At 34.5% G+C, this 27945-nt stretch overlaps 1 protein-coding gene across 12 annotated transcripts in view; it reads right to left on the bottom strand.

Moving 5' to 3' along the window:
* KDM6A (lysine demethylase 6A) overlaps window positions 1-27945 on the bottom strand; it is a 167565-nt gene that overhangs the window by 7788 nt on the left and 131832 nt on the right. For 11 of the 12 annotated variants that reach the window (XM_032475259.1, XM_032475268.1, XM_032475261.1 and 8 more), the window contains 9 exons: window positions 23544-23673; window positions 21948-22053; window positions 21053-21258; window positions 18942-19006; window positions 18794-18868; window positions 18116-18264; window positions 11663-11777; window positions 8969-9156; window positions 8012-8153 (listed from right to left, as the gene is read on the bottom strand). In XM_032475259.1, coding sequence (XP_032331150.1) covers window positions 8012-8153; window positions 8969-9156; window positions 11663-11777; window positions 18116-18264; window positions 18794-18868; window positions 18942-19006; window positions 21053-21258; window positions 21948-22053; window positions 23544-23673 — 1176 coding nt within the window. The remainder of the gene's footprint in view (window positions 1-8011; window positions 8154-8968; window positions 9157-11662; window positions 11778-18115; window positions 18265-18793; window positions 18869-18941; window positions 19007-21052; window positions 21259-21947; window positions 22054-23543; window positions 23674-27945) is intronic. The other variant, XR_004318025.1, reaches the window with a different exon arrangement.

The raw sequence follows: 27945 nt of genomic DNA, 5'->3' as shown, positions 1-27945 counted from the left end.
AAGGCAGGGGATAATAAAGGCAGTTCTGGTTTGGAAGAAAATCACAAAGAGGAGGCTGATTGAGGGCTTGGTTTATTTGAGGTTACACAGAAGGGTATAATCCAACCAAAAACCCATCTGGCAAAGATGAAACCTAAAGAGGGATGGAATTTCAGAAAATGGCTTGACAAAGAGGTTAGAAATGAAAATATACTTGAAATACTAGAATAAAAAACCTGAAGACAATGAGGACAAATGATCATACGCAATATATTTATAAATCAATACATTACACAGAAGATAAATAGACGTAGTATGCCATGGATGCTAAAAGGAAGGACAGCACAACTTCAAGCTAGGGGAGGCAGAACTCACAGAAGTTCACATGAAAAAGTTGTCAATTTACATATGAACAGGAAGGAGAAGTGGGAGAAAGGCACCTTCTAGGCAAAAGGAATTCCATGAACAAAGGTAGTGTGGGGATTATTTAGGGAATAAACAATTGTTCTTGTGATTTTAATCTTGGGATGAGGAGAATAAAAGAAAGAACGAAGCCATAATAATATTACATTATGAAGTTAAGAAAACACTGGGAATTACTGACAGTCTGTGGGTAACCTAAGTTTCCAAAGTAAGTTCCCAAATATCAGTGTGGAGGTAAGATGAACCAAGGGTTAACCCGGTATGGCACTTTTAAAGCCTTTACGGTAACAATCTCAGCCACTAAGAAGTAGGTGATGGACAAATTTTAAAAGTATACCAAGAAGTGCCTTGCCCTGCCCAATCTCTTACTGAAAGAGCCATGTAGGCAAAGTGAGCTAACACATGAGCCCTCAAAACTTGCACTCCCCTAGGCCAACAGAGAGTGTCTGAACGTCAGTAAGACACCTAACAGTTTCATTTAAACCAAGCACATGGCTGAAAATCAAGGTCTCAGTCAATGATAAAATGAGTATCTTATAAATTTTAAACTCTCAGATGGAAAAAACAAGCATGAAAGCAAATATATGTTAACCATGAGATTGCAGAGTTTTAGAATTTTTAGATTTGTTTGCTCAACGTTATCACAAAGCACTGTATATTTAACCCAATGGTATATTAGGACCCCCACTCAGGACAACAGCACGAGAATCTATGCTAACTATGAACCGATCTTCGTGGCTATACCCTCTTGTCCAATTATTAGGCCAACAGGCTATGACTAACGAGTTGTAGAACACCTCGTATACCCACTTAAACAAGGGAATCAAAGGGAAAAGGGAGTTAATATTTAAGTTTGTTTAGGGTGTCCCTAACTTGCCTGAATCATAGGATTCATCTAGGCCACTGTGAAAGACTCCTAGGGTTCTTCACATAGAGCTTTGAATTTACTTGTTAGGAACAGAGTCTAGACATCTATTTTAATAAGAGTCTCAGGTGGTTCTTATGAGTAGGCAAGAAAACCAGTGCAAACCTCTTACTTCATAAGTGACAAAATTGGAAACAATGTCTAAAATTTAAAACACTATTTTTCAGCAAATCACCATGTTTTTATGAACAGAGCCTTAAGAGAGCACAGAGAGAAAGCCATAGAGCAGGTGAAAGCACAGATTCTGGAGCCAGACTGCCTGGGTTCATATCCCAGCTCTATATATATTTCTTATTCTCTGTGCCTCAGTTTCCTCAGCTGTAAAAAGGGGACACCTAACTCAGTACTATTATGAGGATTACATATGTTACATAAAATGCTCAGATTAACACCTAGAAGTTAGTGATCTGTATTTGAACTTGACATGACATTCTTAAATTGTGTTAAAGATAATTATTTAATTACTAAAGTGAAGTAATTTTTTATATTTGAAGACACTGTGCAATGAACGCCAACTGAAAGTATAACAGTTACACCCAAAAGAACATAAAACAGATAATTTAAAAGGTGTTTAGTCTAGATTTCTCAACCTCAGCACTGCTGTTATCTCGGGCTAGATAATTCTTTGTTGCGGGGTGCTGCCCAGTGCATTGTAGGATGTTTAGCAGTATCCCTAACTTCTACCCACATAATTATCAGTAGCACCCCTCCCACTCAAGTCATAACATTGCCATATGTCCTCTGGGGAAGAGGGGAGGGGAGGTAAAACTGCCCGCAGTTGAGAACCACTAGACTAGCTTCAATGCAGGAGGTATCTGGAAGAATGTGAAGCAGAGTATGAAGATTAGCTTATTTTAGTAAAATAGCTAGGATGTAGAAATTGAAAGAGATTTACAAAATGACTTACTCAGATAAAGGACTTTATGGAATTCCAGGGCTCTGAAAGACCCAACCTGAACTTGAAAGTGCAGAGAAAAAAACCAGAGGGGCATTGACTTTTTAAAATAACTGCAGGTAGTTGTCTCAAAATGGTAACGAAGGATTAGCAGGCAACACAGGAGAAAACACCATTTCCCATTATTAATCACTCAGTGCAAATAAATACAGGTTCATAATCTCATCATAATCCCACAAATTTTTCATAAATTTTGCATAAACTCATTGGTGTTGAAACTTGATCTGGGGCTTTTTACTGCTTTCACTTAGCTCATCAGAGTGACTATATGTTTAACTGCAGAAGTATCAGTGTATTTGATTTCAGGATACTGCCACAGACTCTGATGGGAGAGTAAAATACATTATAAATGCACTGTATTACCTTCCTAAATCCAAAGATTCTGAATACCAAAATGCATTTGGCCTAAGGGATTTAGGATAAGGGACTATGGAGCTGTAGTATCACTTCTATGAAGCCTTTCCTAAAAGTTCCCCTCTCTCAGAAGTGCCTTCCTCTGTTCTCCCCTATTTTTTTTAAAACCAGTATCTCCATCATTTAAGCAAAGATCACGTATTTTAATGTTTTGACTATTTCCCCATTTATTTTAAGCAGTCTGAGAAGTGATCAAATCCTTTTATCACCTAGCATGATACTTGAGTACCAACTCAGTTCATAGTATGTATTAAACAAATATGACAGAATGAAAAGAACTGGGTAGAGCTGAGTGAGTGAGTGGACGGAGAAGGCACAAGGTCATGTTGCCTAAGTTCTTAATGGTTGGGCAGACTTACCACTTAACCACGTAAACCTAAAAATCACACATTGTAGGCTCACAGTCTTTAAGAACTAAAAACAATTAATTCAGGGGAAAAGTTAAAGAACATCTTTGCAAATGTTCCCCACTCACTTCTTGTGTCTAGCTGATATTTTTTTCTTTTAAAATAGCCTGCGATTCATATGCTTAATGTAAACTAAATCAATGCCTTACTGAAAGATAATTTCAAGGGATAAGAAAAAAGAGGGGAGGTGTAAAAATTGCAGTTCATATTAAAGATGGTTTAAAAATACCAAATGAAGTGGTAAAAATAAATAGAAAATTCAAGCACACATCTAAAAGAAATGGAGAAATGGCTGACAAGGTAAGTGGGGATTTGTAAAGAAAGGTTACATCTGTGCCTTTGTATGTTTAGAATAGCTGGTTGCTGCTGGTGACCTCAGCAAGACAAGGGACAGGAGTATATTGAAAGTGGGAGTTCAAATTGCTGTGGATGGTAGAGTGAATAGGAGATAAAGAAAATGACTCAAAGCAGAGGGAAGGAATTCCAAGGGAGAATCATCTCTTAAGCACTGGCATGGCTAACCAGCCAGGACAAACTAATACCTCTTCCTCCTGTCTTGACTGCTCTCTGGAATCCCGCATTTCCTACAGCTTCTGTTAAACAGCTCTGCACAACTCTTCTACTGGCTCCTCACACTTGTCACTGTTCCAAAATGAAGCCCTGTGCCACAGATACATTCAAGTAGCTTTTACATAAGATGGGTGCAGGCTTATTAAATCCTGGCTCTAACCAAATGGGTGACCCTGGGATGCTGAGAGGCATAACTGAGACACAGTCTGGAAAGTACTTTGTTCAGTGCTTGGCTAAAGACAAAGCTGAGTTTATTAACAACATTATTATAAAACCATCTAGAATCCAGACTTGAAAACCCCAAAGTATTTACTTCTTTCTTGATTTACTTGACTTACTTCTTTTTCTTATCACCCAGAAGCTAATTCTATTTAACTTCTAGAAACATCTTTATGAAATTCAAATTACATATTGGTTAAAAACCCACCGAAAGCTCTCCAACAGAATAAACTTAAGTTTGACACACATGATCTGCCACTAAGAACTTCTAGTTGTAAATATCTTATTCTACTACTCATCACACATACTGTGCTCAAGCCAGAATGTACCACTGTCTGTTGTTGTCAACACATACAGAGCAGAGTAGCATCATACATACATTTAAGCTCATGTAAATACACAGCAGGGAAGGAAGTCAGGAGAGAGAGCAAAGGAGGTAGGTGATAAGGAGAAAATGAGACCAAGAGGAAGAGAAGATGATCTGGAGTGAGTATACATTTACTGTTCCTCTAGGCAGTTGGATTTCCTCTGAACCTCTCACAATGGAAGCTGTTTATCATGCTGAGTAAGAACCTTAGTAGTTAATACAACAGGGCCTCTCCAAATATTCTGCCTGGTGCTCTACTGAAGAAAAAGGGACTTATTCCCTCACTGGAGGAAAACATGACTGTGTTAGACTGAAGGAGACACGGTATGTATGTATACTGTTATTTTATAGATGAACTGAGGAATCTTTCTGATGGCAGAAGACTTTGATCTTAAGTTGGCTTTAGGTACTATTCCTCTCTTCTCTCCCTGCCTCCACATCTTCATCCTTCACACAAAATATCTGCCTCCCAGAATATATAAACTTCTGAAGACTTCTCTGACTCCAAGGCGCTGGAAAGAATCCAGTGAATCTCTTGTTGTATTTCTTCCAGTCTATTTATTTAAATGCACTAACTTTTACTTCCAGATACAACCTATACTACACACACACATACACACTCTCTCTCAAGCCTGGAGCATTGTATACAGTCAGCAAATATTGATTAAATGAAAGAAAATACAAATAAAAGAAAGGGAGAAATGTTGACTTGTGAAAAGTACATTTTCACCAATGGAAGTTTACAGAGCAAGGCCTAAGGTCTGGATTTATGGTTAACATTTTCAATCTGCGTGATGAGAAGCAGAGCTTGCTAATTATATCTCACGACAAACTCAACCTGGGAGTAGAATTCTTATCATAATGAGGAACACAATCAAGAGTCAAATGATTGGACATTTTGTAGTACAGAGTAAAAATGGAGTAAGGTAAGTATGTAAGTGTGTTTACTTAGATTAAAAAAAAAAAGTAAGGAAGGTATGAGGAACAACAGTATCACCAGTAATTTTAAACAGAAAAACATTCTAATTACGTATATCCAATTTCAACACAAGACAACCTTATAACAAAGATAATGCTACTGTCAATGCTCAACATTTCAAACATTAAGAGGGACAATGATAAACTAGAATAAGTCTAGAAGGATGGTAAGGACGATAGCAGTGAGGGGGATGAAAGATGATAGAGATGAGATGTTTAAATTAACAAACACCAGGTAGGAAGAAGAAGAGCATCTGACAACGATCTTGTCCTTGATTCCCTTTTCCCTCTTACCCCAACACCCAATCTGTGACCAAGCCTTTCTGATGGCACAAGCTTTTAGTTTAACCACAGCCCCTAATTTAACACCTCTCTCTACCCCCTGTCTAGGTTGATCTTTCCTGTTGCAACTGCCTGGTGATCCCCTACACACACTTCTAATCTTGCCCTTTGGAATCCATTCTCTACAAAAGCAACCAGATTAATTTTTCGAAAGTTTAAATCAGAATCTATCCCTCTCCTACTTAAAATCCTCCAATGGTAACCTGTAACACCCCAAATTAATACATAAATAAAACGTCCTAAGTGTCCGTATATGATCACACGTGCTTCCTGCTCTGTTCACTGAGCCTACTGTTACCCCCTCTTTCTCTCATTCTGCTACAGTCACACTGTCCTTTTTGTCCTTTAAACATACCTAAATTGTTTCCAATTCAGTCTTCACTTGTTCCCTGGGCCTGAAATGTTGCACCTCTAGATCCTCATGTAGTTGACTCCATCTCATTGCTCAGGTCTAAACACAAAACTCATCTTCCCAGACACCTTCTCTGACTACTTCAGAAAAAGCAGCACTCTCATCCCGCTACATATATTATCTATTTTATCTTGTTCATATAACTTATCATGAATTTATTTAACTGCCTGGAGGTCTGTCTTGCTGCACTAGAATTTAAGCCCTCTGAGTGCCAAGATTTTAACTTACACATCGCTATGTCCAGCATTAGTGCCTTAGAATAGTGTTTGGTATGGAGCTGGCTCTCACACTTGTTGAATGGGATTCTACCTAAATCCCAAATATACTCAAGGAATTGGTACCAAATGACAAGCAGATTTTAGGCCAAATTTGTAAAGAACTTTCCAGAATTATAGTGAGGTAATGAGAATGTTTAAGAAGTTGCCGGATGGCCACAAATTATAGATGCTATAAAAGGGATTATTACATGAAGGGGAATCTTGAGTAAATGATCTTTAAAATACTTTCTAATTATAAAATCCCAATCCATCCAAAAAGTGATGAGTCACTTTCAGTCTACATAGTTGTTATATATAAATGGTTCCTATACTGCACTATTCCTTTACCTTCAGGTGAGCTGAATTATCCTCTAGTTTATGCCTATTTCCAACTTACTAAACAACTTTAGTGACTTTACATTATTTTTTTCCCAAAAAGTAACCCTGAACTTGCTATTCAGAGTAAAATACCAATCTAAGATATAATAGAATAAACAAATAGACAACCCCACTACCAATTACATTTATGGAGTATGGTACCTAAGATCCAACTTTTTAAAGGATTTGTACATTACTTGCTATAAGTTGTTTTTTGTTACCTTTGTCTCCCCCTACCACTTCTGCCCAGGGCTAGATAAAATAGTGCAACTGATAAAAGAAATAAGATCATCCACAGGCATGTTACCTTGGCCACACAATTTTTGTTTAAATAAAAGTTTAGATTTCGGTTTGAAATCATTTTAATAAGCCAGAATTCCTTTCAAAAGACAGTATCTTGAAAATAACACATGTTGACCAAATTAATATAGCTGCAGGAGAAATACTTAAAGGTAAATACTATTTTAACAAAGATGAAGACAAACTTATTTTATCAGTGAGTATAAAGCAGTGTATTCCAAAATGAGTTTTTGAGATTAATTCTTCAAAGATACTGGTCAAACAAATAAGTTTGGGAAATATAATACATTATAACCCTTCTCCCCCACTCAAAAAACAAAACAAACCACCACACACCAACCCTTATAAATAAGTGTCTAAAACATTTTACAAAAAACTTAAACATTAAAAATTAAAGGACTTGTTGAACTTTATACAATTCATTATTTCCCATATTTCTTTGACCAGAATTCCCCACCTTTTGAGGCTGTAAGTAGTAGCGGTAGAAAACGGTTTAGGGAAACACTGCTATACAGCACTGTTTAAAAATGTTACTTCTAAAGATCTACAAAATAGCTAGGATAGAAACTGTCACAATAAATGAGAAGCTTATTGGGAAATATGTATTCAAATAACTTGTATTAAGTGTTTAAAGCAGATAAGAAAAGGGACAATTATAAGATGGATGATTTAATTAAAATTTTAAAAGTTAACGTTTAAGTCAAATCCCTATATTAAATGCTAATTTCTCTGTACCAGCAATTATTTTTTGATGCCATCCCCTCCCCGTGATACTAAGAGCAGTCTTTCAACATTAAAACTAAAGTTCTCCTAGGAATCAAGTGGTTCAGAGGGCAGTGAGGAAGCACAGGTTTGTGAATCTACTGGTTTAGAATCATTTGTGCTTTTGTTCCTCTTTGTACCACAGTGGACTGACTATTTGGAAGGGAAAATACTTTTAACATGTGGATTCTCGTATTACATTTTGCTAGACATGTGGACCATCTTGTTTTGCTGTCAACATAATTCTATGGGGGTAAAAAAGTATTGAATAGTTAACACTCCCCAAAAAGAGAGGGACTACAGCAGTTTTAGAAAGCACTTACTTAATCATTTCAAAAAGCTTTGGATCTGAGACCTTGATATTTCGTGCCATATTCCAGGAAAGATGAACCATGGGTACTATTGACTTCACACTTTGCAATTTGTTCCATTCGTACCGTTCCACTGCCAATTTATACTGGCAGGCTAGGAAAAAAAAAACAGTTATAAAGTAACTCAAAGTACCACAGATATGAAGATAACTATTATCACCTTCTCAGGTGATATCACCAACACCAATTCTGAAAATCTCAGAACATTACAAAAATCTTTTTTATGTTTTTTTGATAATTGTGGTTAATAATATTAGTAGCGCTCACGTAAAGAGTGCTTACTGTAACTATGTGCCAGGCATTGTGCTAAGGTATTTCGATACATTATACCATTTAATCTTTACCATTAACTTATTAATTTTATCATTTCCATTATACAGATGAAGAAATTGAGGTCCAGAGAGGTAATATAGCTTGCCCAAAGTTGCAAAAGCCAGGTCCTGGTCCTAATCCAGGTCTTTCTGGCTCCAAAGGCCATATTCTTAAACTTAAATATCTACTGCCTGAAGGCAGGTGTAATTCAAACAGACATTGACATAATAGGGATATTATTCATATGACATACTAGATAAAAGAAAAATTTTCAAAGAATAAATAACTGCTCTACTTTATTTTCTCCCATAAAGGGTTTCCTTTATAAAACAAAATTGAGCAGTCTAAAAATTATTAAAAGTATCTCTTTCTTGTATATAAAGACATACATTTGTGTTATTTGTTCAGATCTATGGTCCTGGATTTCTATCTGTTAACTCAAACAATATCTTGTACTACAAATTAAAATTTTATACAAGGAGACACTCTTCTTTCAATTTTTGGTGAGTTATATTCCAAGAAAAAAAAGAATAAAACCCATCAGACACAATCCTTTATAAACTAAACTTTTTTTTTAAAGCATATTCTTTAAAATACCTGTAAGTGGACCAACATTCCAAGCAATGTTGTTGCACCAGCCAATAGCCTGAACCCAATGCACAGTGCCTGCATTTATCCAGACCAAATCTCCAGGTCGCTGAATAAACCTATACACTGGAACATTTGCTTCATAAAGATCTTCAAGGTTGGGCCACCAAGAACCCATTAGGAAATTCAAATTATTTCTGAAATAAGAAAAAATATCGCAAATGGTTCAAGTACTTTAATAAGCTCCTTATAAGACTGGAAGACAATGTCAAGAGTTTTTTAAAATATGTTCATTCATTGCACTGACACTTAATTGTTTATGCAATGAGAAATTGCAGTATGTAAAGTGAGTGAAATTAATTACAGTTAAGTAGTAGATGACTTATCCAAAGATCAGTATTACTTCAGCTGATTTTTCAAAGATCCAAATGAAATCGAAAACTATTTTTAAGTAACACTTATTTACATTAACCTTTAATTTCACTAAAGGCTATTTTGATTAAACCCTTCTTCCTGGAGTACCTAGAAATCTCTAAAAGGTAAATGGAAGGTGGAGATGATATCAAGCCATTTAAATCACTAAGCAGGAACACTATGGCAGATATAAGTTAAATTTCTGAGGAACAGTAGAACAGAAAGCAGAATGGTCTCTATTACTATTTTGAATCCTAAGCAGGAAAGGGGACAGGATGTCAGTCTCTGTACAGTTTTGATGACTGGTTGACTAAAACCATGCAGTTGAAAAAAACTTTGTCAAAAATGAACACTCATACACACGCACAAATAACCATCATCATCGCCATCACCACCAACATACTTTGGAAATATACTACAGATCATATTACCAAATTTTTCCTTTAAAATCTGGCTGCTTCTTATTCTACTTCATCATGATATGATATGAAGTATTTTTTAAACTACATACAGTCCATAAAAACTTGCCTATAAAGCCAAATATTGTTATAAACACAAATCCTAGCCCTCCTTAACCCATGTGTTGTCATCATAAAATTGGAGAAAACTTTCTATCCAAAAGCAAGCAAGGAATCAAGTAAGACCATCAAATAATCAAAAGCTAAGGAAAAAGAAAAATCAAACTTACAAAAAAGGAAGCATCCCTTTTATCATATAGTCAAATAAATGGCTATTTCATGACAGGTATTATCTAAAGTCATAAAACAAACTACAGATATGGTCAAATCAGTTAATATCAAAAAGTAACAATCCTTATGTGAAACAAAATTACACTGAAATGCTGAGGTAGCAAGTGTTATTCCCACAGCTGAGTTAAAGTTTACCCTATCTTTCAGACTTTTTAAAACATTATCCTCATGTTCAAGCTTTTTAGGCATCATCTGCCTATTCTAATTAACTTTACTCCCAGGTTACCTCTCCATTCAGATAGGAAAGGAAACTAAATACTAAATATAGTCAATCCCTACTCAGAAATAATAAACAAGGATCACTGTACTGTAGCTGCAATAATATACTACTACCTCAAAGTTTAAGAAATAAAAATATTTCTACAGCACCACAGAGGTTTCCTATGTGACACTGTTCTTTCTCTTGCTACCACCAGACTGCTGGTCTAGTACAGATTAAAGTAGATCACGTTATTTCATCACAGCATTTAAAACTTTAAAATTCCACATCTTGGGTTTCCTTACATTAAAGGAAACCTTATGTTAAATAGCGAAGACAACAAAAGGTGACTACCTTTTGCTTGTAGATAAAGAAATTTTAGATTATTACGGTTGTTTCTCCAATTGTATTTACACTTCTTACTAAATCAAGATATTTACAGAAAGATCTTTAAACTCCATATTTAAAAATTATAAGTTAGTATGTGGAATATGCGTATAATTAGTTTTCAAAGTCTCTCTTATTTAAATGTTTTTGATGGCTCTTTCCTCCTTTATCTTACTGGGGTGGGGGGATAGTACCGAATGTATGTATAATTTATGTTGTTAACCATAATAATAATTTCCCAACCTTATTACTAACAGAAAATATCAGGCTCTTAAGTAATGGAGTATTTTTTTTAAAACAAAATGAGACAAATAATTAAATTTAAATCAGTGAAAACAATTCCAAGGTACCCTTTAACACAAGATAATTAAATAAATGAAAACTTTCTAGAATCTTAAAGAAAGGAACACTTTTACTATGTGAGTTCTTTCAATTCTTGGAAACAAAATCTGAAGCTATTGTTTAAATTTTATAAAAATTCCTTTATAGGAAAAGTTGCCAATGTAGTTTTAAAAAGAATTTATATCACGATGATACAGCAAAAAGTTAGACATTCAAGCTTGAGTTAATAACAACCTACAAGGGTGCTCAATTATAAAATTCCTTCCACTTCTAAAACCATTTATAGTAAAATAATTTTTCTTGGAATTATAGATCTTTCACATGAGCAAGTATTTGTGCATCAATTGTTTGACCCACTAAAGAACTCAATTTTCTGTCCTCTAAATTCAAGACTATTACTACTGCATGGAGGGATTTCAAGGCATCTTTCTTAAAGCATTCCCAATAACACAAAATAACAAGTTTGGAATCAAATCATTTCAAATGAATTTTCTGCTGAATGGTAAATGAAAACTGATTACATGCATTAGGATATCCAGCTTAGCAAGTTGTTCTTTACAATTATTATTTTTGAGTAATTATGTTTAAAGAAAATTTAGTTTGGAAACCTACTTTTCACAGAAGTCATTCAGAACGCCCCAATAACCTTCAGGAACAACAAACCATTCACAGTCACCTGGACCAATATTTATGTTAACTGAACAGAAATTGTTATTTTCTTGATGACCTGAAATGTGAAAAGAAAAAAAATCAGCATACCATAAATTTTACAGAAAAATGCGTCTTTAGAAATGAAATCTTAGAAACACTCAATAGAGAAGGCTCCAGTGGTATTCAGTTGTTTATCAGTACAGCATTTTTGTGTCAAGTTTTAGAGCTGAGTTTGGTCAACTCCTAACTTACTCAGTAAGCGTTTCTGTGGAAAACAATCTAAATCACAGTTAAAAGCTTAGGTTATAAAGCCAGGGTTCTTGGCTTAGTCATTATGTAAAACTGGGCAAGTTTCTAAACCTTTCTGACTCAGTTTCTTTATACAAGATTTGATTAAAATAATTCCAATAAATCACTGGGTTGTTTTGAGGATCAATGAAATAATGACTGCTTTTAGCAGTACCTAATACATGGTAAGAAATAAATATTAGTTATTATTGATATCAATATCATTACTACTTCTTCCTTGTGAACTAACCCCCATTTCTCACAAGTCATATTAGGATATGACTAAAGAGACAAGAAGTCTAATTTTCAAACTGTAGCTGCAGGAGTGGTGTCAACAAAAATGGCAGAGCAGGGAACTCTGGGGGGACTTTTCAGAAATTAAAAATATAAAATAAAATATTATCAAAAAATAAAAATCTAGTAAAAACTGTCAGAAGCAACCTTACCTGAAATCTGGACAATAGTCAAAGGTTTACAGCAACCAAACGTGTGACAACTTAAACACGGCAGGAAATTTTTGTCACTTTAACTTACCTTATGTCCACCTCCATCACTGGTGTGGCAGTGGACTTAAAAACTGTAGTCTGTATTCCTAGTATAAGCATCCCTGGTTCTGGAGGGAGCAGAGTGGACCTTGCTCCCAAAGAATTGTGTTCTTCTGTTTAGACCACACTGTAGTTTCCCCAAAAGACTGATGGAAGGGACTTCTGTTTGTTTCACCTACCTCAGAACTCTACCAGGGCAAGCATTTCAATGGAGGAGGATCCCCTCTAAACCTCGCAAGACAAATGAACAAGCCAGAAGATGAACAAGGGCAAAAAACCAAACCAACCAACCAACAAGTTAGGGCAAACAACAGACATGCCAAAGGCTTGGAAGGAAAAGCTGGGGAGTGAGATTTGGGGAGAACAATGACTTTAAAAAGCTCCTGTGTACACTGTAGAATTTAGAAGCCACACGCAGACCCAGAGCAAGAGGCATGCTCAGAAGAAAACCTAAAAAGACCACAGACCTTAACCTCTTAGTGATCTTTATGCTCAGCACAAGCAAGGAAGTAAAAGCTGAAGTAGAGCTGGAAGCAGCATGGCTAAGTGTAGAAGGAGTGACTCAACACAAAGGCAATCTACAAAGACATAGAGCATTCTTTTTTCTTTTCTTTCTCTCCTTTTCCCTACTTTTCTTTCTTTCTTTTTTTTTTTTGGAGGGGGGGAAGCCCCAAACATTTAAGAAATCTTTTTCATGTTACTGCTGAGATAATTATTGGAAAGGAGACTACAGTGTCCACACATGACAAGGAATACAGTCTTTGCAAAGATAGAGTGGAAAGTCACTAAACAAACACCTGTAGACCACAACAAGCAACAATGACACACACTAGAAAGGGAGGAGAATCTGATTTCAGTAATTGCTGGATTAAATATTCAAAATTCCAAAACACTACCAGAGCACCACGCTAAAGGAACAGACACTTCAGGGACCACGTCCTACAGAGAATACAGGTTATTTAAAAAAAAACTCAAAAAGTCAGTTTTCAATAAAAAATTGTAAGGCGTGTAAAGAAACAAGAAATTATGGTCCAGTCACAGAAAGAAAACAAACAACAACAAAAAAAGAAAAAAAGAAAAAAAAAAGAAAAAGAAAGGAGTTAACAAAAGCTATTTCTGAAAATGCACAGACCCTGGAGTTACCAAACAAATACTTTTTACCAACTATCTTAAAATAGGCTTAAAGAGCTAAAGAAAACAGTAGACAAAAACAAAAGGAAACAAGGAGAACAGTGTCTCAACAAATAGATTATCAATAAAGAGACAGAAATCATAACAAGAAAGGAAATAAAAGTTTGAAGTTGAAAAATATAACTGAAATAAATTCACTAGGGGGTTTCTAAACAGGAGATGTGAACAGGCTAAAGAAAGAATCAGCAAACTTACAGACAGGTCAAATGAAACTGCCCATTTTGGAGAGAAGATAACAGACCCGAAGAGACCCATGGGACATCATCAAATATACTAACGTGTGCATTGTGCAAGTCCCAGAAGAGGAGAAAAGAATATTTGAAGAAATGATGATCAAAAACTTCTCAAATTTGACAAAAGACATGAATCTATATATACAAAAAATTCAAGGAACTCCAAGAAGGATAAACTCCAAGAGGGATAAACTCCAAAAGACCCACACTAAGACACATTATAATCAAACCATAAAAAGCCAAAGAAAATCTTGACAGTAGGAAGAGAAGCAACTGTCATATACAAGGGATCATTAATAAAATAGCTGATTTCATATCAGAAACACGGAGGCCAGAAAGCAATAGGGTAACACACTGAAATTGCTGAAAGGAAAAAAAAAGCCAACCAAGAACTCTCTATCTGGCAAAACTACTTTTCAAATATAAAGAAGAAACTAACACATTCCCAGAAAAACAAAGGCTAAAGTTTGTCACTAGCCAGTCTACCCTAGAAACGCTAGAGTTTTTCAGGCTGAAATGAAAGAATACAAGACAGTAACTCAAAGCTCTATGAAGAGATAAAGAGCTACAGTAAAGATAGCTATGTTAAGTTGAAGACTCACACTTTACAATTTTTTGAAGCTTACCTCAAAGCTAGAGTAATCAAACCAGTGTGGTACTGGCATAAAAACAGAGATATAAATCAGTGGAATAGCATCAAGATTCTAGAAATAAACCCATACATTTATGGTCAACTGATTTTTGACAAGGGTGTCAAGATCATTTCATAAAGGAAAAAAGTGTTTCCAACACATGGTGCTAGGACAATTGGCTATCCCTATGTAAAAGAATGCTGTTGGGTCCTTAACTCATACTATACACACAAATTAACTCAAAATGGATCAAAGATTTAACATAAGAGCTAGAACTATGAAAACCTAAGAAGTAAACAGAGGTAAATCTTTACAACCTTGGATTTGGCAATGGTTTCTTAGATATGACACCAATAGCATAAGCAACTGAAGAAAAAATAAACTGAATTTCATCAAAATTAAAAACTTTTGTGCATCAAAGGACACTATCAAGAGAGTGAAATGATAACCTACAGAATGGGAGGAAATACTGCAAATCATATATCTGATAAAGAATTAATATCCAGAATATATAAAGAACTCTTACAACTCAACAAAAGGACAAACAACTCAATTAAAAAATGAGCAAAGAACTTGAACAGACATTTTTCCAAGAGTAGGTATACAAATGGCCAACAAGCACATGAAAATCAAAACCACAGTGAAAAGAACACATCATATCCATTGGATCAGCCATAATAAGAAAAAGTGGACAATAATCAGTGTAAGTAAGGATGTGGAAAAACTAGAATCTTTGTGCATTGCTGGCAGGAAGGTAAAATGGTGCAGCTGCTATAGAAAGCAGTTTGGCAGTCCTCAAAAAGTTAAACACAGAATTGCCATATGACTCAGCGATTCTAATCCTAGGTATATAACCAAAAGAAGTAGACATAGGTCTTCAAACAAATACTTGTATGTGAACTGGAAATATTGTATTCACAAAAGATAAAAAGTAGAAGCACCCCAAATGTCCCTCAACTGATTAATGGATAAAAAAATGTTCTATATCCATGATGGATATTATACAGCCATAAAAAAGAATGAACCACTGATACAATGTGGATGAATCTCAAAAACATGCTAAGAGAAAGCCAGACGCAAAAGGCAACATGTTCTATGATTCCATTCACAAGAAACATCCAGAACAGGGAAATAAAGCCAAAAAGCAGACTAGTGGTTGCCAGGGGCTGAGAGGAAGGGGGGAATTGGGATGACTGCTTAATGGATATGTGGTTTCCTTTTGGGTTGATGAAAATGCCTTACAACTACACAGAACAGTGAATGTACTCAATATGACTGAACTGCATGCTTTAAAAGGATTAACTTTGTTATATGAATTTTACCTCAGTGAAAAAATGGAGCTGCTCTTGCCACACCCTGGGCACACTACACCCTGAGTCTTTTAATATGACAGTATAATGTGAAGATGGTACTCTTAATATTTACAACTGTTTCTTACCCTAGGTAGATGGCTGGAATTGTCCATGGCATGGACTCTGAATAAAATTTAGCTCTAACTAAAATTAGAGATGCTGGGACCCCGCTATCTAACTAAAAGTCTTTTAGGATAGAGTCTGAGAGAATCTCTAGATGAGTTTAGAACATAGACTGATCATAAGTCCATTAAAGCAGGTAACAAATTTATCTAGGTAACTCCAGGAACAAAGTGTTTTGACCTATAAAAAAGTATTCAAAACAATCTTTAAAAACTGAACCAAACTAACAATTCTTCTAATATCGAGCTGTCTGAACAGTAACCACTTGAAATATGGCGATGTGAACTGAGATACGCAGTAACTGCAAAGTACACACTGGACTTCAAAGACAATATAAAAAAGGGGGAAAGTCCCAATGATTTTTATATTGATTACATGTTAAAATGATAATATCTGGATATAATTGGTTTAAAATTAATTTCACCTACTTTTTTTTACATTAGTGTGACTACTATAAAATCTTAAGACTTGCATTGTATTTCTATAGGATAGCACTACCTCAAGGGAATTATTTAGACAATTCTTTAAGGACATTTCTGAAAAACTAATACCTTATATACAAACCAACAAAAACCACCCTCAACAGTCTAGACATAAGTGACAAAGAAGTAACCTATCAAGTCTGCTTTCCCCCTTGACTTGTAAAGAAAAACTGTATTCTTTGATGTGGGGAATAATACTATTTGCATAAAACAATTCAAATTGAAGAGAGAAGTTTTCAGTTGAAATGAATCTTAATAGAACCAATCCAATAATATATACATAAGAAAAGTGAACTCTAGAGTTCAAATAACTTGCCTGGTATTTATATAGGTGTCTAAATGACAGACTGGGGGCAGATAGGTCTTCCGCCATTTATTCCAGAACTGTTTCCACTTTACCCAACTATGGATAAAATATCACAGAATTGGACACTGAATGGCCTAAGGACAAAAACTATAGCCTAATGGTCCTGATCCTGGCTGTACACACTCTAGAGAACTTTTTTTTTTTTTTAATGTTGATGCCTGGATCCCCAAATCCAGATATTAATCCACTATATATTTTTTAAAAGTTTACAAGGAGATTCTAATGAGCAGCCAGGACTGAGAAGCACTGACCTATGTTACCCAGAAGCAAGCATAGGCCTCTTTTGAGAGAATTTTTTAAGTACAATTCAATAAGCAGGTAATGAAGGACGCAATCTGGTCTACAAGCCATGGCTACTTCAAGCAGCAAACAGAAACACCCAAGGATGATATGCACCCTGTAGGCATCCGTGCAACTGAACTCGGTATTACCAACAGCTGTGCTACTTGTTAAATATTTTGAACATCACCCTATGCAATTTCATGGCAATCCAAGGGAACATAAAAAGGACAGTACACTAATGTTGGACAGCACTTTAAGTCTAAAGCCAATGTAATTCACTTTACAAAAAAAAAAAAAAAAAAAAAAAAAACCCAGAGAAGAAATGTGACTTGCCAAAAGTCACAAGTCTAGTTAACGGTAAAGCCCAGACTGGATACCAGGATGAGTCTAGTAATGTCGCCACATCATCAAGTGTTGTAGATTGTACATTGCAAACCAATTTGAGCATTGCAACCCACTCTTTTATAAATTAAATACAATGGAAAAATTAGAAAATGTATTGTTCTGTGAAATTGTTTTTGTATATACACATGTGCACTAGGTCACAATATAAAATATTAAAAAAAATCCCTTATTGTGTTATGATAAAAATAAGTTTAGAAAAAATGATCCTGTCACTCTGTAGTAGATGGGATCAAAAATAGTCTTTAAGTCACAGGGACTTATTTTCCGAGGAGTGCTTCAATGACTTCTTTTCCAGATTAAATTCCTATTGTTTCAGGGCTACTATATTTAAAAAAAGATACTAAGGAAGGGAAACAAAATCTTAATAATCTGAGTCCAGTTAAAGAGTCTTATCTTGTAACAGAAATAATCCTTTCAGTTTCATTCAATGTGTAAATGGAAAGAATCCAGTTCTCTTTTGCAAGTTTCACATTTTGATCAATTTGTTTTTCAACTGTTAGTTCATAAAAGTTACCTGGTGTTCTGCTTCCTGGAACTTTCATGTATAGTTGAACTGTGTTCATGCCCAGTATGGTATGACCAACGTGGCTTAGAAGATTTCCTGCTGATACGACACGCACAAAAGCAGGAAGTTTGGTCAGCTCATGTAGCTGTAACTTCCACCTGCAATAAAATAACAGATCAAGAGTGAAACCCTGCTATAAATATTTGTGGAAGTTAACCGTATCTTCAAAAACCTTATGTTCCAATAAGAAAAACAATCAAATCTATAAATATTTTACTTTTGCATAGAAAATCCTGGAATGCTTAAATTTTCCGATTTATCCAAAGAAAACTTCCTAACAAAAAGCATAAAAATTACTGACCAAGTAAATGAAAGAAAAAGATTGACTTCCCTATTTTTATAACTGTTGTGTAATTCTATTTGATAAATATATTCTTATATAATTATACAAATATCATTTTATGATTGCATAACTAAATACAGTCAGGGTCTTGAAAATTTGTACAAGAGTTTTAGGTCAAGGAAAATAATCATAAAGCCTAGCAAAAATAATTTAGTTAAAACTTGTATACTGACTTAGAAAGATGACAAAGAACAAAGCAGAAGAGGACATTAGAGACAATTCCTAATCTTACAAAGGATACCTCTTTGCATCAGCTCACAGAAATAACTACTACAAAGACTTACTTTTTGTCATCAGACAGGTCAATGTTGGTCCCAAACTTTATGGTTTTAAAGGGTCCTTTTCTCCTCCTCCCGGAACTTAAAGAAAGAGACAATATTAGAAACACGCCTTTTAAGTAGAAATACTAAAAGGACATTAAAAATGACTTACTTATCTGAAGACGTAGATTCACTATCTGAGTGGTCTTTATGGTGACTTCTTTTCTCATTTTCTTCCTATGGATTAAGCAAAAGACATTCCAGCTTGGTATTTATTCTACAGCCAGCTATCCTTTCCAACATACAACTGAAAAATTCACATCTAGATCAATGTATTATCTGTCTTAAAACTTAAGTTTCTATAGACCTTTTTCACATGAAAATTTCTTGAAAGACCACATTAAATGGAAACCCAGAAAAATCAAAGCTCACTGGCATGGTATCAAACCTCCTCCATCAGCCACAAAGTTATCCTAAAAGCTCTTCCTTATTAATATTCTTCTGTAAGAGGAAAAACTATAGATTCTCATTCCTGCCCCATTTTCAAGAGGAAATTAAAGCAAAGTTGAGAGGGAGGCCCAAGAAGTATCAATCTTGATTATAAATTTCCTAAACTAACAGTGCATGTGTATGTAGCTATATATGTACGGAATATGTATGGAAGGGTGGAGGGTAAGATGCTCTCTATTCTTGATTGCGGACAAATGGAAGAAGTTCTTCCTGGGTTAAATCTAATCCCAAACCCCCAATGAGTGAGACATGAATGATCAACACAACAATAGCATGGAAATTAAGTGCTAGATAAATATAGGTGCTGTTCAATGCAAATATTACTATTATTTATCATCTTTGTGTTACAGACATGGTATCTCAACACTGCCTTACGATTTCTGAGTTAGCAATACTTGGTGACATTTTGGCCTCCTTCCCTTTAAACGTATACATTTTTTAAACATTTGTCCAATTTTTCACATGTAATGGGCCCATGCTTCCAAAGCACACAAACAGTCATTCTTTCTTTGGTTATGGACTCCTTCCCATTTAAATACTCTGCCTTTTATCATCTTTGTTTTTCAACTTTTCCTTCAAATTTTCCTTTGATGACCTCTGAATCCTGTTTATTATGTATTCTTTTCTGACCATAATACTACCACTCAGTTGTTGAAGTGAACTAGAGAGATTTAAATGGACAATGAATTCACTGCAACTCATGAAAGTTGTAGGACAGTTTTTATTAGATGAATTCTTCTGTAGGATATAGGGAATGGTAGTGAGAAAGGAACACAAATATGATTCACAGGTACAAATGTTGCCTTGACTGAAAAAGTGAACTCAGGGGAGAATTTTAAACAGAGATAAACAAATCTAATGAATTACAAATTAAAGACTTCTAGGCACATATTAAATTTCAGTTGTGGGATATGTACAGAACAACTTAGCACAGATAACTATTTGAGTAATACATTTAATAAACTCACTTTTATGGATGGTCTATGTTCACTTTGTGGGAGAGTTCATAAAGTTCTCATTTCAGTGCTAAAGGATTTTAGTAATGCTTCATTGCCGAAAGGCTTTCAATAATAATCCTCTGATTATCTTCCAAAGTTTTATTTTTTTAATTTTCCATATATCTTGAAATAATTTATGCCTCTCCTGGAGTTTCCTCTTTCAGACTAAAATGGGTAAGAACAACACTAACGCTTCCTGGAGAAGTTATACACCAAGTAATACTAACCTGGTAGAGTTTAATGGGAAGGTATAAGACTAGGGACTCTGCAGGCATGAGACTTAGTTTATCTTCTAACATCAGTAGTTCTCCATCAGGGGTAATTTTGCCTTCCAGGGGACACGTGGCTCGTCTAGAGATATTTTTGATTGTCATAACTGGGTTTGGGGGTAAGGGGTATGCTATGGGCATCCAGTAGGGAGAGGCCAGGGATGCTACTAAACATCTTACAATACACAGAACAGTCCCCCACAAGAAAAAATTATCCAATCCAAAATGTCAATACTACCAAGGTTAAGAAACCCTTCTCTAAACAGAAATATCCTAGAGATGAGGGAGACATCTCACTAGACAGTAACAATATTTACTTTATTAACCCATAGATTTGCTTCTCAGACTTAGTACTAAAAGCAACTGGACAGCAGTTATAAGTATTTTATATAAAGAAAAATTTATATAACAATAAAAATGAGGAGGAAAGTGCCCTTTCAAAGTAAAATAATATAAAATAATAAACTACCTCCAAAATAAAATAATCTTCAGGAAGAAATACTTACTCTTAATGATTCCTGGAAAGAGGAGGCCTGGTACTGTGCATATTTAGCAATTGTAGTATGAGATCGATTACTTTCACAATGCCAGATTTTCTTTGTTCCAGTGGGATCCCAGTTTTCATCTGCTGGCTGCAGCAACTGTGTCCTCACTTCTACCATATGTTCATTGTTAGCTTCTACCAAAGTTTTGGTAGAGAAAAGCCCCAGGTCTTCATAAATAAATAAATGTAGTTAATAAATGAAAATTATATTTGGAATAATATTTTAAAGTGCATTTTTTTGGTAAGAAAAAACAGGAGAAATGTTTCATGACACTCTATCCAATTCTCCTAAAAACCAACCAGAGCCTCTGCACATCCTGAGATTTGTGCTAGACTTGCACAACCTATACTGAAGTTCTGGACCTAATTGTCACGCCATCAACAGAGGGAGAATCAAGGGGCCAGGGGCTGAAGTTTCACTTGTTTATTTAATCTCTGCAGGTGACAGGAACTCCTTAGGGCACTACAGTACTTATTAGTAACATCAAGTTTTACCTATATTTCATATTAAAAATTTCTTTTATTAGTCAATCTAAACCATAATTATATAATTAGACAAAAATAAAAGCTAAATTTAAAAACCATCAGTTAATTGCCGGTAACCAATATCATCATCATATCTTCACGTTATGGAATAAAAAAGTAACACACACACACACACACACACACACACACACACACACTCCCTTTCTCTCTCTCTCCCTCTCTCGTTCTGTCCCTCAGCCAGGAAAGTATTAAAATGAAAATGTGAAAACCTGAAAAAGAATAAAAATAAGTTTCTGCCAGTGGTTTAAAAGTTAACAGATAACTAGCAAAGGAAATATAGAAACTTTTTCTTTTTCTTATTTAAAGCTTACCCAACTTAAGAGCTCCAGCAAGGCCACGTATTACTGTAACAGGGTTGTTTGGATTTGTACAAAATTGATGTAATGGAGGAAAGAAAGCATCACGTTTATTTTCCAACTGTAAAATTAAAATGTATGGTTAGATCTCCATAAAACAGACCTTTTGGAAAATATTATGCCAAATTCTTAATTATTGTAATTTAGATAAATAATGCATCCTTTGTGTCATTACTTCTATTTTATATTCTACAGCATTTTATCACTATGACTTTTGATCCTAATTGTAATTAGATAGTAACCACATACATTTCTCTTGCCCATTACATCTTAAACAAAAGATAAAACAAACTTCAACATCGGTGTGTTTTAAATATTATTCAGCCTTAAAAGGGAAGAAAGCCCTATCATTTGCTGCAACGTGGATGAACCCTGAAGACACTTTAAGTGAAAATAAGCCAGTTACAAAAAGAAAAATTGTGTATAATTTCACTTACATGAGGTATTTAAAGTAGTCAAATTCATAGAAACAGAAAGTGGGGGTTAACAGGGGAGACCAGGGAAAAGGAAGCTGTTTTTTTTTAATGGGTACAGAATTCCAGACTTGCAAGATGAAAATGTCCTGGAGAGCTGTTTTGAAACAATGAGAATATACCTAACACTATTGAACTGTACACTTAAAAAATGGTTAAGATGGTAAATGTTATGTAATGTGGTTTTCTTTTTATCACAAAAAGAAAAAAAATCAAAATGTTTTCAAAATTACTGAATTTACGGGCTGAAGAAGACAACCCATAAAAGATAAATATTAATTTTACATTGTCTTCTCTCAGACCTCAGTTTAAAAGTTTTATTACATGTCTATCCCAGTGCTTCCCTAACATATGAATGGATCAATAAATACTGGCTGGAGCAAGTATGAATATGATAACATTTGGCCTCTAGAGGGCGAAAACAAGGTCATATCTCCAAAAACATTTATAGTTCAAAAATATTTTTCATTTGGAGTAGAAGTGGGAAGATGGAAGGAAATAGGGCAGGAGGACCTATTTCAGAGAAACATAAAAATAAGAGTTGCTTTGTTTAAACTCTTATCAACTTCCTGTATCGGATGTCTAAATGTCCATTAAGTAAAACCAATACCCAGTTTTAAAGAATCTATTAAGCTTTTTTAATGACATATCTATTATCACATTTTATGTTCTCAATTTTTTTGAAAGTAAATAATATTTTTTTTTGGTAGATGTATAAAACAGAATGAATGTTAAGGTCCTTAAAACTAGTAGAACACAGATTTAAAACCCAGCTTACTCAAAAAAAAGTTATATTTTTAGGTAGTTTTCGCCTAAATCTGCTCAAAATCAGGGGCAATAAAAAAGTACTTCTCACTACTATAATGTAACCACAATTAAGATCTGAGAAGTCATTTTTTAAATGTTATTACAGAATCTTTTTGAACACATCATTTTCCCCCCCAAACATTCAAGCTGCTGCCAATAATTTAAATTTTTCCTAAAGGGCATCCATATTGATTTAAAGCAAGATCTTATGAAAGACAAGTAGGTGCAAACACTGGTTTGATTTATTTCTAGTCAGTCAATTCAGACTCACATAAATACTAGGTGTAGGTGGATTCAACTTGTCCTTTGGCAAGGGAGGGTATGGTGAAGATGGTGGTCTTGGAGGCGGACATTTATCCAATAAAATGCTACTGTTAGATAAGCCATTTTTACCTAGATTCCTTAAAAAAAGAAGAAGGGAGAATAAATCAGCTGTACATTTGTTTAGAAAACAGAAAAAAAAAATCCTGAATTAAGTCCTAATTAAATTACTGGGCAGTTGCACAAATCCATGAGATTTGGATCCACCAGGAAAAAAACTGAGAACAATGATTAATTTTAGTAAATACTTAGCTTGATTTCTATATCTTCCATTGAAGAAAAATAATAAAAAAGATACTGTAACACATGAATTATTGATGCCATTCCTTATTTTGCTTGTAATTTCCCAATTTATTTTCTTCACCTGAACTCCAATTTCCTCTCCACCATCTTCCACCATCAGATTCTTTCCATTAAATGTTAAAACAATAACCTGACCCAAAAAGGTCTAGGTAATAGTAAGAATGGAATATACCTCTCTTCTTATGCCTCATCTCAGTAATTATAACCAGACTATCTTTGTGACAATTGTCAAACCTGAAAAGACCTTTTTCCTTTCTTTTCTCAGATGTGGAAAGAATTTTCTGTGTAACTCCTTGACTAATAAAATTCAGCAAGACTCCAACCTACTAAATTTTACAGCAAATTATACCAATTTTTTAAATGAGGCATATAGTTGTTATCCATTCTCTGATACTGTATATAATTATTACTTACTAGTATTTGGTATTTCTTTTTCTTTAAGGCAGGTATCACATTTATTAAATTATAAATTCTTAAAACATAGAATTATTCCCAAATTGCAATTTTAGTCTAAGAAAAAGAAAGGTATTTCCAATTTCTTAAAAGTTTCTGTCTAACTCAGAAAATCAGCAAGATATAATTTTGAGCTTTCAAATCATTCCAGGTTAACTAACCTACCTCACCCAATTATTACAAGTTCAAAAATAACCAGTGCATTAAAATATCAAGTCCTCTTAACTTATTAAAATTTAAGGTAAGAATCTGAAAACTGTAATTATGGTAGGGAGTTAAAAACTTAGTAATTTTCTTACTGAAGAAAGAACTAGCAATTTTTCAACATAAATAGTAGAATATAGGTTGAAAAAAAATCAACTTTCCTTATTTTGCTATGTTTTTGTAGCAATGAAATTTTGTAGCTTTTGTAGCACTGGGAAAAAACCTTACAAATCAGCTGGTTTTGGTTGGCACTAATGAAAACTAAGGCTTGAAATTACACTACTACAAACTTTTGAGATGTTACACTATATAATAGCATCATGGGTGTGGCTTTTTAACTTTCTCAACTACAAGTAAAAACGAAAGACTTCATAACAAGTATCAAAGGATAAATTAAGCTTACAATAACTGACTTTAAAAAAAGTATGTGAAATAGTCATTAAAAGTTGAATTTTAAGGTCAACTAACATTTAAGGTTAAAGGTTAAATAAATGAATATTCTACTCATTACCAGCTTTCAACATCTCTCCACAAAGCACGAGTGCCCAGCACATTTGAAGATAGACATCATACATTTAAGCTTTTAAATTTAGGTATAAAATTGGTACTAATTTATAAACTTCATGGCAGTAGAAAATACTTGACTGAGATTGGTAAAGAAACAACTCAAATATTATCTTTAATCCAACGAATGATAAAACATCCACTTACAATTTCCACATAAATAGTTTTCATGTTGAATTATGTATCAACCACTCTTTAACTTTGGATATTAAACAGAATATGACTCCAAATACATAAAATTTGTTTGCCAGAGCAGGAAATGGTTGTACTGTAAATGATTAATAGTTTAAGGAACTGGATCAAGAATTTTAAGGATCTGGACCAAGTATTAAAACTGTATCATAAAAGAGCCATCTTATACTAATTAAATGTAACACCAAAATTTAAGCTTCTACAGCATTATGGACATTGAGACCAGAAAACAGGGTTTGATAGATTAGCAAAATTCTGCCTCTATCATTTCTACAGTTACATAACAATTGAAAGAAAAAAAGCAGATGGGGAAAGTAAATAAAACAATGAAAAATGTAACTGCCTTTAATTTAAAATAGAAAAAAAAAAAGAGAGAGGCATGATTAAGGGAGCTGATACTGAGTCAGCTGAATGGTGTAGTTGCAATTTTAAACTATGAAAGCAAAAGTATTGTAACTGCCTTTTGTTGTACAGCACTGACCACTAAGATGAATCCAACAAGAGTCAGATTAAAATTAACGAACACTTTAAAGACTAACCACATATGTGAAAAAATCAGAATTCACTAGGAAATCAAATTTTATTTAGCAGCTTCTTACTGTATTTCAAACACTGACTCTTTGCCTACTGAGGTCAAGTCTGAAACAAAAAGGAATTTCCCTTAAAGAACTGATGTAGGTAGTTGTCTATATCGTGACTGTAAGCGTTTTCCACTGAAAATACTTATCAATCCTAATCCAGAGCTGTGGATAACAGGAATAGATTTCATCCTCTGAATGAGTAAATGTCCAATACTGTTTATAATACTTCAAGCCAATCAGTGAAACTTTAATATAACAATCCAAAGTGGGAAAAGGTGTTGAAGTTAAAGAAAGAAGCAGGTGCTAGGTTTTAGAGATTATTCCATTTTAAATCCTTTTCTCCCATTTTGAAACTCTTTCCCTGAGCAAAGTAGAGTAGGAATAAATTAGTCATTGTCCAATTATTTTCAATATTGGCTTAAACTTACTTTCAAATTTATGCACATCATTTGTTAGAGAAATGGAAAAATGCTCTGTAGATAAACTGGCCTACACTTTATTTATCTTTGGTTATGAAGTTCCTAGACCAAAAACATCAAGTCTCCTGCGCCTATGTCACTTTCTCCTTCTAACTTCTGGACCTCTGCCCAGCTCAGGACACCATCAACAGAACAGAAATGGCAAACCTGATGCCTATCATTTGCCATCTTGACTTTTCTCTAAGCCTCGGAAGATTTTTATCTCCAATTTACTGGAGCATTTTTTGGCCTTGTTTCCTAAGAAACTGAGGCTTAGATTTACTAAATAACCCAAGCAACCCCAGACATCTACAGTGCTTTGATACACCTAACTACTTAAGATACATATGTATATACACCTATACATGTATATAAAAAACTGAGTCTCTGTAGTAAGGCAAATTGCCTTTAAGAGTTAAAAGCTTAAAATAAAACTCTAAGAATGGTACTTAAAATTTCTGAGTTTACATACACCTCAAAACTGAGATGGAAGAGTATCATCATTAATATACGAAGACACAATCACACCTAGTTACCTACAGCACAAGACTTTATTAATGAAAACTTATGGTTTTCATTAACCACTACTGTACACTGTATAACCTGTACCTCCACGGAACTCTTTCTGACAATATTCCTCCAGAATACCCTTAGGTCCCATACAGTCCATGATGTTAGTTTTGGACCTCTATATTTTCCCCTATTTTCTAGCAACTGTCCTGAGACTACAGAGAGTAGAAGAGGGAGGAAGACCCTGCTCCTGCAGAGCGGCAGGAGCACCATCCTGGAAATAGGACAGAGGCCCCAGCAGCCGAGTGGGGAGCAGGTAGAAGGCAGTACATACTGGCAGCAAGCCAAGGCACTGCATCTAAAGAGCGCTCAGTACAGCATTTGATCTGGGTATTAAACTACATCTATTTTCTTCAGGCCCAGGGTTGAAGTGAATGATAGTGATGACAAAATGACAGTCTAGGCAAAATGACTAACATAAAAACTATATTTTCTAAAGAATCATATTTTAGAAACTCAGTAATCTCACTGTATGCTTTAGAAGAATTCTGCCTCATCTAGTGATCACCAGGTTGGTTTTAAGCTACAGACATGAAAAAAAATCTTGTAAGGCAGTTAAGACTAATCACAGAAGTTACCATGTTGCAGGCCACTGAGGAAAATGCTGCCAGCAATGCGGACAATACAAAGAAAATACAATCTGAAGAAGATGTAATTTGTGCTTTAGTGTGTGCCAGAATAAACAAACAGCTGAATAAAGCCAACTGACAAAAAATAATGAAGAGTAATGGAAAATAAAACAGAGACCAGGAGGTATTTTAAACATTCAAACTCAAATAGTCCTTAAAGAAAAAGAACTATAGTACAGTATTAAAGTTCCAATATCACCTAACTATAACTTTTATATGCAAAATTTACTATTCTCCTTGCTCCACTGCTCTACCCCATGTTCCTCCTAAGCAACAAACTATATAAATAACATTTAATTTCATCTTAGTCATCCATCAATGACAAACATTTAATGATGGATCCATGGTACCTTCTAATAAAATAACCTGAATAGTAAAAAGGATAAGCACACTTTAAA

This window comes from Camelus ferus, chromosome X (assembly GCF_009834535.1).
Source record: "Camelus ferus isolate YT-003-E chromosome X, BCGSAC_Cfer_1.0, whole genome shotgun sequence".
NCBI classification, from domain to species: Eukaryota; Metazoa; Chordata; class Mammalia; order Artiodactyla; family Camelidae; genus Camelus; species Camelus ferus.
The sequence above is the reverse complement of the archived record's forward strand: the minus strand, read 5'-3'. Positions and strand labels throughout refer to the sequence as shown.